General features: G+C 43.3%; 1 protein-coding gene across 2 annotated transcripts; it reads right to left on the minus strand.

The window, feature by feature from the left end:
- Positions 1 to 3,646: 3,646 nt before the first annotated feature.
- On the minus strand, positions 3,647 to 11,988 carry LOC146984063 (polyhomeotic-like protein 2). 2 transcript variants are annotated; one of them, XM_085780891.1, is made up of 7 exons: positions 11,688 to 11,988; positions 10,311 to 10,473; positions 8,844 to 8,922; positions 7,796 to 7,907; positions 6,809 to 6,935; positions 6,395 to 6,626; positions 3,647 to 4,255 (listed from the first exon to the last, which is right to left on the minus strand). In XM_085780891.1, the coding sequence occupies exons 2-7, from the start codon at positions 10,446 to 10,448 to the stop codon at positions 4,101 to 4,103; spliced, it is 843 nt and encodes a 280-aa protein (XP_085637017.1). In that variant the 5' UTR covers positions 10,449 to 10,473; positions 11,688 to 11,988; the 3' UTR covers positions 3,647 to 4,100. The 2 variants fall into 2 exon arrangements, with proteins under 2 accessions (XP_085637017.1, XP_085637018.1); XM_085780892.1 differs by lacking the exon at positions 11,688 to 11,988 and adding an exon at positions 11,539 to 11,671 and having other exon boundaries at positions 3,979 to 4,255.
- Between the last annotated feature and the right edge of the window lie 650 nt (positions 11,989 to 12,638).

Here is a 12,638-nt window from a genome sequence, read left to right on the forward strand (position 1 = left end):
ATTAAATACTTACTTCATCATTTAGAGAAATGACTTCATCGACACTAATTAGTCTGTAATTTATAAACAGATAAAATGTTTAACTCTGGAATAATTATATGTTTAATGAGTGTATTTTCATATTAAATAAATTAGAGATTCATCATTTATAAATCAAGCAATGACAAACCGGTGATGTCAGTGAGTCAGTAATCGATAAAATGTAACATGCTGCACTTACACATACAGTGATTTAGACATGTACTAATGGTCAGTGAGTGCGTTCATAATTGCTTAATAAACACTTATTAATACTGCAATTCATGAGTAAATCAGGTAGTACTACTTATTAGTTGTGTAACATAATAGTTGTATGAATTGTTAATCATTTCCTGGCTCTATTTCTCAGTAAACACATCATAGATCCAGAGACAAACAGGTAACTATGTTTATACATTACATCCTAATTGGTATCAATGTTGGATGAATGCTTTATAAATTATGAATTGAATAATAATAAATGTTCAGTAGTGTGTAGTTATTATAAAGTATCAGCAAAAACTAAGCGTTGTGCTGACTCAGGTGTTTGTGGCGTTGACATCAGACTGCTTCCCACTGTCTCCCCTCTGCTTGCTGCCTGCACCGACTCTGGCTGGGCTGCACATCTACAGGAGACCCCCGTCACAGTCTAACTCTTTCCTATGACCACCCACCATCTGCAGCTGCAGCCCCCTCTCTGTGTCTTTGCATGTGCTACCTGAAGCTGCAGTGTGTTTGAGCGCTCCGGGGGCGGGGGGCCACCGTACAGATGTTGTGTTGCCTTTAAAAACACAACCGTCTTCATGAAATGCTTCCACAACTAAATGCGTGTGTGTATATATATAATATATATATATAAATATAAATAATGCAAATGACACTTGTTGATTCATTCCGTCTGTTCCTCTTCGTCTCAGATTTGAAAACACACCAAAGTTAATTCTGTTTAAACATTAATGAAGTACGAGTGATGTGTCTGTTATCTACATGTGGGTTGTTCTGGTTGTGGGTTTATTCAGTCTGTGTTTTTCATCCACTGAACTACTGACTGTGCCTTAATGAAGAAACTAATGGAGGAAGTTAATTTATTGAAATCATTATCAGACGGGATTGTACTTGAATGCTTTGTGTAAAAAAAAAAAGAAAAAAAGTTAAATAAATCATAATAATTCCGTTGTCTGATGTATTTCTGGGTTTATGCAAAATCATGTTACAGAACATATCATCTGAATGCCCAGATGGGCGGCGCAGTGGACCAGTGGTTAGCACTGTGGCCTCACAGCGAGGTTCTAAGGTTCGATCCTGTGTGAAATCCCTGTGCATGTGTGCCCTCCTCCTCTCACAGTACTGCACATGCACTGACATGCACATCAGGCGGGTTTCAATTGCCCAAAGGTGTGAATGTGTGTGTGAGGCTGTTTGTCTCTATATGTCAGGCTGCAGCTGGATGGATGATGAGATTAAACTTGACTCTTCAGTGTTTTAATTAATTTTAAACTTTGATCGATTTAAAGCTTCAGCGCTTTTTTATCATCACATCCGACTGTGGATGAACAGCTGATGTTCACGCTTGTTAAATCTCATCAGTTCACACACATGTTGAACAAAGCTGGAGTCAGTTCGATTTATCTAACCATTTTATTTTTCAACAAACAAACACAAATGGATTTCTGTAAAAAAAAAAAAAAAAAAGGGCCAAAAACAGCGTCTACCACTAGCTATCACTAAACATCTGTCGGTACAAGGACGCAGATGTTTTTCAGATCCTGTCTTCGTGTACAGATTTTGCAATGCCGGAACAAAAAACGAGTGAAACACTTTGGAAAAGGCCTTCAACAGTAACATGTGCAGTGAGGAGAACCCAGTGGCAGCACTTGAGCAGGGACATTCACTTTGGTTAAGTTATCATGAGACGACATGGACCGTCCACGGCTTCGTCTTGTCCTCACTTGTCTCACATCGTCGTCGACGTGTCACAGAGGCACTTGGGGGCGGCGGTCGTCCTGTGTGTGGAGACGCTGCCTGATCGGGTCTTGTTTGCATCCGTTGTTTTCTGATAAAGATAGAGTCTGCATTAAAGGGATACTTCACCCAAAATCGACAACTCACCAATTTTCTACTCACCATCATGCCAAGGAAGAGTTTGGAGAACTTTCAGAGTTATCAAAACGCTTTTGGAGTTCCAGGGGGGGTCCGGCTGGCAACGGATTTTCATATAATGGCGGCGGATAGAGCTCACTTTTGAATCGTCCAAAACACACACTATGAAACATCCAGATACCTCCATACTGCTCGTCTGTACTGATGCAAGTGTCCAAGTGATCTCTGTTTTTAGCCTTGTTGTAGTAGTAGCTCCCAGTGGCTCTGTTGATGTTTGTGCACATGTGCGAGATTTGCTGTGAGATGTTCTTCTGTGTTTACATATTACATCCAATGGTTTTAACGACGAACAAACATCTCGCAGCAAATCTCAACATCAACAGAGCCACTGGGAGCTACTACTACACCAAGGCTAAAAACAGAGATCAAACTAATCTTTTTCATGTGGCGGCTTCAGGACACTTGGGTCAGTACAGACGAACAGCATGGAGGTATCTGGATGTTTCATAGTGTGTGTTTTGGACGATTTAAAAGTGAACTCTATCTGCCGCCATTATATGAAAATCTGCTGCCAGCCGGACCCCCCCTGGAACTCCTAAAGCGTTTTGATGACTCCTAAAGTTCTCCAAACCCTTCCTTGGCATGACGGTGAGTAGATGATTGGTGAATTATTGATTTCGGGTGAAGTATCCCTTTAACATGGCTTTGTGAGGCCTGAGCTGTGTGGACTGGCTGCACTCCATCTGCTCCTGGTCAAACAGCAGCACAGCGTCTACACAGACTACTTAAACGTGACTGAAGTGACTCAGCAGCTGCTGTGGATCACGTTCCGCTTCCTGTGTGCAGCTCTGAGCGCCGCGACCTGGAAACTAATGTCTGTTTGTTTTTTCCCTGTGAGGTTTACTGAGTCAGTGTGATTGTACTGATTTGAACTGTGTGAGCATAATGGACATCTGTCTTCATACCAGCGGTTCTATACAGTAGCAACCGAGCGTGGATCGAGGGGGTTGTGAGCTGAGAAACTGAGAAAAAGAGAAACTGGTCTGGAAATGAATTAGTTCCAACAAACATCACGTCAGAGTTGTCGGATTTTTCCAGCTGCTCATTTGAGTCTCGCTACTTCCGGTGTCTGTGCTGAACACACTCCGGAACGAATGACCCGCGGCTGTCCGTCACCGTACACAGCTCTGTCCTGCATCGCCATCTCCTGGAGCTCTACCAGTTCAGCCACTGAGCACGTCAAACAAACCAAACACATAAAATGAAAACAACAGAAATCCACCGATGGAGGCTGTTGGAGCTGGTGGGGGGAAAAAAAATCTACCAAGAGCTACTATGTTCATGGGCAAGACTGAACTTGAACGCACAATAAATATTCGACAGAGGGAAGAGGATTCGTGCTTCACTCGTCAGCCGGAGCTCAGCAGTGAAGTGAAGGAAATGAACCAAATGAATTAATATAAAAGATTTGATCCTTAATGAAAGAGATTTACTCTCCCTCTTATTCCTTGTAAAAAAAAACAAAAAACATTTTTCCACCTTTATGGAGTTAAAGTTTGCAACGATCCAGTGTGTTTGTATTTTCAGTATGTGACTAACACGACAACCATCAGTGACTGAAATGTCCAGAGTTCACAGGAGCAACACTCCTGCAGGAACTTCTACATTATGAAAACAGAAACACGTTGTCAGTGAAACACTTCATCATGGAGCGCCTAACGCACCACTCCTGTACAAAACTATGGGCTGAGGTCAGTGAAACAGTCAGACAGTCCAGACTGATGAAGTCCTTTTGTTCAGCAGGAAAAACAGCCATCAAACAACTCTCTGGCCCGGTGTCCAGAACTGGACCAGAGCCCTGCTCAGAGTCAGTGGACATGTGGGATCCTGAGCACGTCCTGTTTGTCCAGAGCAGTGTGTGTGTGTGTGTGTGTGTGTGTGTGTGTGTGTGTGTGTGTGTGTTGTGAGAGGACTGAGATGGGCTATGAGTCTTTGAGCATGCTAATCTGGGCAAAGATCTTGAGTGCGGGGCCCAGTTTGATGTTCATGGTTGCCATGAGGTGGTCCTCCTTCAGCAGCAGCAGGGCCTGGCCGTCGATCTCCTGAGAGCGGAACTCCTCGGCGATCTCCAGGCAACCTGCGGCCACGACATGATGACAAGTCAGCGCTGCACAAAAACCTCCTCGCATTTAATTACACTGATTCTTCAACACCACTTTCCCTCTATGGCTGCTCTTAAAATAATCTGCAGTCGAGTCTAAAATATCCTTCCTCCTAACTCACAGAGCTCCATTGTTATTCAACAAGACCAAGTCATAACCAGGTTCAGTCAGGGCCAAATTTTTTGACGTCAGCACTTCCAACCAAGTTAAATGGAGCAAAGTTCGCTTTAAAAAAAAGAAGCTGTTACTAGTTTCAAATAGTGATGGTACAAACGTATGTGGTCTGTTTAGGTTGGATTGATCAGCAGACTCTGTTTCAAACTCTTCTGAATCCTGGTTGGTGTGTGGAACTTGTGACATCACTGTTTCCCATAGTGAGTCCTGGCCACGTTCAACAAGGGAAAAGAGCACAGAGGAAAAACACTGAGCCACAAATGTCTGACGTGACACAAAACTCTCCACTTTAATAGGTATACCCGTTCAGCTGCTTTTAATGCTAATATCTAACTGCCCAATCACATGGCAGCAACATGAATGCATATAAGCCCGTAGACGTGAGCGAGAGGATCGGCTGAAGTCCAAACTGAAGCGTCAGAATGAGTAGAAAGATGATTGAAGTGACTGTGAACATGGCATGGATGGTCTGACGTCATCCATCCTGCCTTGTATCAACAGCTCAAGCTGCTGCTGGTGTGATAGTGTGGGGGACATTTTCCTGCCACACTTTGGGCCCCTTAGTACCACAGTATCACTGTTTAAAGGGATAGTTCAACATTTTGGCAAATTCTCCTATTGCCATAATCCCTATAGTCATAGCAGTAGGGTCATTCCTTCTAATTATCGGTGCATGTTGTTTTGAGATCAGCGGGGCAGAGACGTGAGCTGCTCAGTGAACACAATGAAGGCGAATGGTACAGGTCCCCTGTCCCTCATCAAACTCATCAAACTCATCAAATACACAATCCAACAACTCCAAAACGCTCTTGTTGAGAAGTTGTGACCTGCACATTCACCACGCTATGAAATAATAATGTAGCATAACGAGACAGAGTTGTTTCCAAGGCAAATGCAGCCGGAACTACATTCCAGACACGGCTGCTGGGTTGAGTGATTTCAAAAGCACAAGTAGTTCAGAGTATTTGCTTCATGTCTCGTAATGTTACATACTGTAATTATACATGATTATTTCATGGCGTGGTGAATCACCTCCATTGTGTTCGCTGAGCAGCTCACGTCTCTGCCCCACTGATCTCAAAACAACATGCCCCAATAATTAGAGGGAATGACCCTACTGCTATGACTATAGGGATTATGGCAATAGGCGAATTTGCCAAAATGTTAGTTGAACTAGCCGGTGCATATTCTCATTTGCCCAGGTCATAGTATTTCAAAGGAGGTTAAATCGAAAGCAACTGGACTTAGTTATTTGTCTCAGTTCATGTACGCATCTGACCAGGCTGGGACTGGACCAGTCTGGGACCAGTCCCAGCCTGGTCAGATGCGTACATGAACTGATGAAGCCTCTTGGATGAGAGGTGAAACGTCTTCCCAGACAAATAACTAAGTCCAGTTGCTTTCGATTTAACCTCCTTTGAAAAAAAAAAAGTTAGTTGAACTATTCCTCCTAAACAAGCACAGGTGACCAGAGTGTTGTTGCTGACCATGTCTGCCCCTTTGTGACCATAGCTTACCATCTTCTGAATGTAGGCTGTGGTCACTGTGGTCTGATTCTTCCAGCAGGAAAACACACACCATGTCAGCTCAAATCATCTCAAACTGGTTTCTTGAACATGATGAGTTCACTGGAACGGACGTTTTGGAGATGACAAATCTAAATGCATGATGCTATAATGTCAATATGGACCAAAGCCTCTGAGGAATGTTTCCAGCCTTTTGTTGAATTTGGACCATAAAGAATTAGAACAGTTCTGATGGCAGAAGAGGGTCAAGTCCAGTGCTAGCCAGGTGTACCTAATAAAGTGGCTGTTAAAGCTCTGAGGCAGTAGGCTCTCAGGGTCCAGTCCAGGGACCTTTGGCCTTGACTATCACATTCAGAGCCTTAAGTGCCAGGAAAAATATACGCCGCCTGTGGCCAAATGTAAGACGGCCCCCACCTGGCAGAGAAGAGATGAACTCGTAGACGTCCTCTATGTTCCACTGGCCGGGGTCACTGGGTAAGAAGCTGTGGGGCAGCAGGAGCAGCTCAGAGCCTTGCACCGCAGGGAGCCGCTGGGTGGCCGACAGGGGGGACGGGGACTTTTTGTAGCCGGACAGGTCTGAACATTGGCTGGACTCTCCCTGTGCCGGGTGGACAGAGTGACCAGTGGAGAGAGCAGCAGTGGGCTTCTGCACAGACAGCAGGGGTTAAAGGACAACAGTGTACATCAAGACTGTGTCTCTGGCGTCTGATAAAGACCACAAACAGTTGATTTCAAAGGACTACGGGTTTGTCTGTTACAGTCAGAAGCCAGTTATTCTTCACTAAATAACAGATTATTGCACTAAGGAACAGTAGAAATTGAACTCACCTTCTTTTTGGACTCTAAACTTGGGCTTTTGTGGTTTCCATTCAGTGCTCTCTGTTTCTTCATGTTCTCCAGTGTGGTTTTACGGTTTGGGAAGAGACCCATTCTCTTTGTGCATCCCACGTTGTAGCTACAAATCAAAGTAAACATGGCGAGGTGAAGCTTATTATTGTTTATTTTCACATACAGCTCCACAGTTTATTTCAGGACTGGTTAACCATACTTTCTAGAAGACCCCTTAAAGGTCCAGTGTGTAAATTGAGGGGAAACCCGTGATATCCAGTGTACAGATTCTAGTTTGACCTTTACTATAGCGTAGCTCTGAGCAGCTCGCGGCTCTGCTCCGCCGTTCTAAAAATAGCTTGCACCGACAATTAAAGGTAACAAACCTACTGCTATGACTATAGGGATTATGGCAATGGGCCAATTTGCCAAAATGTTGAACTATCCCTTTAAGAAAGGTGAATGTTTCTGTGTGCTACACTCAACCTGAGACCTGCATCGCCTCGACTGGTGCTTTGTCCCTATTGATGACTGCTTTCAGATCTAGTTAATACATTTAAGAGATACATTAAATCAGTCTCTAACTTTAGAGAAGTCTTATCATTTCTAAATTGTGTTTTCCAGGTGTGAAAAAGTGTGTTCCTACAATAATTTGATAGCAGTACTAAAGCAATCCCTGAGTCTGCTGCAATGACCTCATCATCTAACTGACTAAATAGACATTTCAGAGCTGCAGTCTACTCTGGTGCCCCAATGAAGTGATGTCATTGATTTTAAGTGTTGGTATGGTTTTCATTGTTTTATCCACATGGGTGTGTTATTAATGATGAATTTCTACATTTATAAGATTAATAATTGGATTGGTGTAAAGGTTGATGGTCTGACCAGCACCAGTAAATTTGATCAGGATTGGCCCTTATTTCCACCACAGAGTATAATGATAAGAGTAGTAATGTTGGATATGAATGTGATAAAACTTCTCCTCACCGTTTGGCACACACTGTAGAACAGAACCTCTTGGACCTTTTGAAGATGTAGGCAAAATCCACCCTGCCGCACAGCTCGCAGGTCAGCATGGGCTCCTGCTGGGCCTTCAGCTCTGAGGGGACACAGTCAACACAGTCAGCTACGTATAGAGTCAGTTAAACTTACAGGTCTTTGTGTCATAGTGCTCAGTCCACAGAGAAATGCACACAGCCTGTATTCAGAAACTGAGCCTTAAAATCAGCTGTCAGGACTTCTGTGACTTTGTGATGTCACAACAACGCAGTCACCACCTTCCTCCATGCCCGGAGCCCCGCCCACCTGAACACACCAACAAAGCTTACAGGATGGTCTCTCTGGTTTGCTTGAAATCAGCTATATTTTATTTGATCATTTAGAAAACAGTCAACCAATCAGAAGAGAGGCTCAGAACCTCCTCTCTTCTGACAACTGAGAGAGGAGATGGGGAAACTCCACTGAGATGCTTTTTGGCTCTTGAAACCACAAGTACATATCACCACTTTAAAACAAAACACAAAGAGGAGTACAAAATATACTATACTTATTATAGCCTATACATACAGACACTGTGCAGCGGAGGCTTTTCACAACGGAAATCAAACAAAGCTGCAATTTTCTGTTGCCCAAACCTGTTTATTTGGATCATGATCAAGACATTTGGAAAGACTGATGCAGATGTAGTTCCCCCAGAAGGAGCTGCAGGGCATGTTTAAGGAGGATCTGGATACCTGTTGCCATAGTGACCTTGATCAGAGTTTTAAAAAAGTGATAGATGACTTATGTTAGTGGATTTTGGCACTAACATAAGTCATCTATCACTTTATGCTAGTACTAATTATTACTCTGCAGGTTATTTATGGTGAGCCAATCAGACATATGGAAATACTGACACCAGGAGAGAATGCAGCTCAGCTGATCTGATGCTGTTTTGTTTAGTATCACATTTGCAGGGACCAGAAGAAAGTCAGCTCCCTGTGTCCACCACGGAGAAGGAACCAATGAAACTGTGCTACTGCTCTGAGGACTTTACCCTTTGGTGAGAGGCCATCCATCTTTGAGTCTGTTGTGATTCTCCTTAGGCTTTCAATTGAGAAAGATGGACGTTCTACCTGCAGACAGAAAAATATAGACACCAGTTATTATGTACCAGTATACGGTAATAGATGGGCAGTTGGTGTGTCATGTGCACATCAAGGCTCCAGCCATGCTTTTAGCTTTAGAGCAGTTGTAGTTTGTAGTTTTTTTTTATGTTTACACCTGGTGTCTACACCATTTTGGAGTTTTTTAAAGGGATAGTTCAACATTTTGGCAAATTGGCCCATTGCCATAATCCCTATAGTTTTAGGAGTAGGTTTGTTATCTTTAATTGTCGGTGCAAGCTATTTTTAGAATGGCGGAGCAGAGCCGCAAGCTGCTCAGAGCTACGCTACAGAGGCTAATGGGGTTTCTTGGTTTGGCCTTGAAAAACTGCCTCCGACAGTAACGTGCATCAGCGGTTTTGCTTGAATTTGCCTCGAAAACAACTCTGTCTCGTAACGCTCCGTTATTATCTCATAGCGTGGTGAATGTAGGTCACAACTTGTCCACCAGAGCGTTTTGGAGATGTTGGATTGTGTATTTGATGAGTTTGATGAGGGAAACAAGAAATCCCATTAGCCTCTGTAGTGTTGCTCTGAGCAGCTCGCAGCTCTGCTCCGCTGTTCTAAAAATAGCTTGCACCAACAAAGTAACAAACGTACTCCTAAAACTATAGGGATTATGGCAATGGGCCAATTTGATGCAACTGCCTCATGTCTACCTCCCATGTGTATGTGAATGGTCACATGAGATCTGATGTCAAATGTTTTAATATGGATGAAGATGATTCCTGATATCGGAGCTACAGTATAACATGTCTGTTGTCTGGACAGAAATCGTTGTTCATTTCAAAATGAAACCAATCAGTGTGGACAAAGCCTCAACTTATCACTTAGATGCAGATTTTTTTCCCCTTAACTGTAGATCAGTCGTTTCTGGTGCTATTTGAATAAAATAAAATATAGAGCTGGTAGAAAACAAATCAACAAGGCTGAGAAATTAAGAGTAGTTACGGCGATTTTTTGTCTAAAACTGCACAAATCACAAAAGTAGTGGGCAGGAAATGTCCTTTATTCCATGAAGGGATTATCACGTCATCTCAGAGAGCAGAACAAACTGCAATCTCAGAATCTGGTCAGAGCTATTAATGTTATATGATGTTAAATATTGGAAGATAAAGCATTGTTTTTACAGACAGGATTCTGCTGGTGGATATAAAATCCATCACAGTGTGTTAGACTTGTAATTGCGCAGAGAAGAAAGATTACAGGAGCACAGTGACTCTTTCTGTGCTTTCAGTCAGTCTGTCAGTGTCAATAGAGTTGTGACCTGGTTAACCCCGTGTCTTTGATTACTGCCTCTACCATGCAGTGATTTTATTCTGTGAGTTTACAGATACATGCAGCGCTGCAGTACTCACAGGAAAAGGCTCAGCTCCCTCCTGGATAACGAAGCCTTCTATCAGATGGGTGAGGATGTGGGTCTTGACTAGGGCCTGGGCCTGTTTGCTCTCTCCATCGTGTTGGCTGCTGTTAGTGTTCCCATTCCCAGAGGTCATGACTGGAGCACAGGCCGCCCCTCACCTGTCATCACACACAGCATGACAAACTCATCATCAACACTGCCTATTTGTTGTATACATTTTTACTACATTTGATATTGCTATTTTATTATGTATAGGTTGTTCTTTTTATTCTTTGTGTTGTTATTGCCACTGCTGCTGCTGCTGCACTGTTATTTCCCAGCCTGGGATCAATAAAGTCTATCTATCTATTTATCTATCTAGTCTGGACCTTGTTTTGTTTTTTAGACTTTGTATCTTCAGTAGTCTCCTTTCAATCAGTAGTATGTAGCTAACGACAGCTCTACAAGGAGTTTTCATGAGAGCGATAGAGCAGGCCCCAGTGTGTGTATGTTTTTGTTGCAATACACAACACAACCCTGAATTGTCAGATTTGTGAATGACAATCTGTGCACACTAGCAGAGCCAGGCTAGCTGAGTGTACCACGTTGTGTTGTTTTGGTGGATAGTCATCAGCCTCATACTGAGCTATGCTTATTGATTAGTCTTCAGTGTTTGGGCACCTTACTTTGAAAAAGGATTTAGTTACCGTATAGTTACTTTAACGCCTAACTGAGTTAGTCACTGAATTACTACATTATAAAAGTAATTACCAGGAAAAGTAACTATTGCGTTACTTTTTATATATAAAATACTCAAATGTGTTAAATTACTTGAACTGCCCCCCTAACCTCCCGTTTATATGGAACTAACTAACTCAGTATTCATCCGCACAGACGGTAACGGCGTTATAACGGGAGAAACAGTAACTTTTTTTTGATTACTCGTTACTGAAAATAGTAGCGCCGTTAGTAACACTGTTATTCCCATCACTGTTAGTCTTTGCTATGCACAGTAGTAACTTCTTACTAACTAAGTTGTCTGGCTTTACGGCTAACGAACCAAAACAGCGTTAAAGGACCAGTTACATAGTGACTCGTTTCTGAGCACAAAGTCTTCACCAGGCTAGTTTACACCAGGTTTACACCCATCAAACTGCACTCATGACATGTGAGCGGAGGTTATGAAGACCAATGACCACTCAGTACTTTAGTTAACTGCCAGTATCAGCGCTGCGTAAACTTACAGTTAGCCTCGCATCACATCCAGCCGGTGGTTTTAGGGGTTTGTTAGTTTGCTTGTGTGAATGAATCAAACTACACCGCGTTACAAACCTAACGTTTTGTCGACCGCTAAGTACTTTCTAACAGACGGACTTCAGAGCAGTTAGCTTACTTTGACAGAGTGAAACCACCTCTGAGGCGGCTGGGGAACAGGCGCTCCGCTCCGTAACAATGGTACAGGGAAGAAAAGCTCTTTGTTCAGCGGCTCCAAACAACGCTTTCATTTGCTTCCACTCCCTCCGCCGGGTCGGCGAGGAGCCGCTCCACCACTTGTAACGCGGACAGATACTATGTGAGCGGCTACAACGAGGCTAACCGGGGCTAACCCACCCCGTTACACGAGGAGACGTGGAGCTGCACTCTGATTCATATCCTCACTGTGTTTCTGTCGCTTTGTCCTCACTCCAACTACACAGGCTACTCTCCTCACCGTGTGTGTGTGTGTGTGTGTGTGTGTGTGTGTGTGTGTGTGTGTGTGTGTGTGTGTGTGTGTGTGTGTGTTTTGTATTTTTGTGTGCACTGTGCGCGCCATACGATAGCTACAGAGATTTGCGGCAGGTACTTCCGGAAGGTACTTTCAAACTTAAAGCCTGCATTGATTCAGGGGCCTCAAACTCATTTTAGTTCAGGGGCCACAAACAGCGCAATTTGATCTCAAGTGGGCCGGACCAGTAAAATAATAGCATGATAACCTAAATAAAAATAACTTAAATTTTCCCCCTTTTGTTTTAGTACATTATTAAAGAGGAACGTTTAGCTCACTTGGTAGCTGCCGCCCCATGTTGAGGCTATTGTCCTTACTGCAGGCGGCCCTGGTCAAATCCCGATTAAAGGCAACCCCCCTCCCCCCAAAAAAGAGGAACTATGCAGGATTTGTATCTTAACTCTGCTACATTTTTTTTTTTACCTTAATTAAACAGCTTTAGAGTAATTGTGATGGTTTACTAAATGGCTTACAAGGGAGAATGGAGGCTCTCTGCCTTCCTCCATGTAGATCTATTGGCTGAAAAACAATTTTGTAAGGGGCCCCTGCCCGGGTGTCCCAGCTCTTGACCACGACACA

The sequence above is a fragment of the Trachurus japonicus genome, chromosome 7, assembly GCF_045865225.1.
Source record: "Trachurus japonicus isolate A0001 chromosome 7, Traja_1.0".
In the NCBI taxonomy this organism is placed as follows: Eukaryota; Metazoa; Chordata; class Actinopteri; order Carangiformes; family Carangidae; genus Trachurus; species Trachurus japonicus.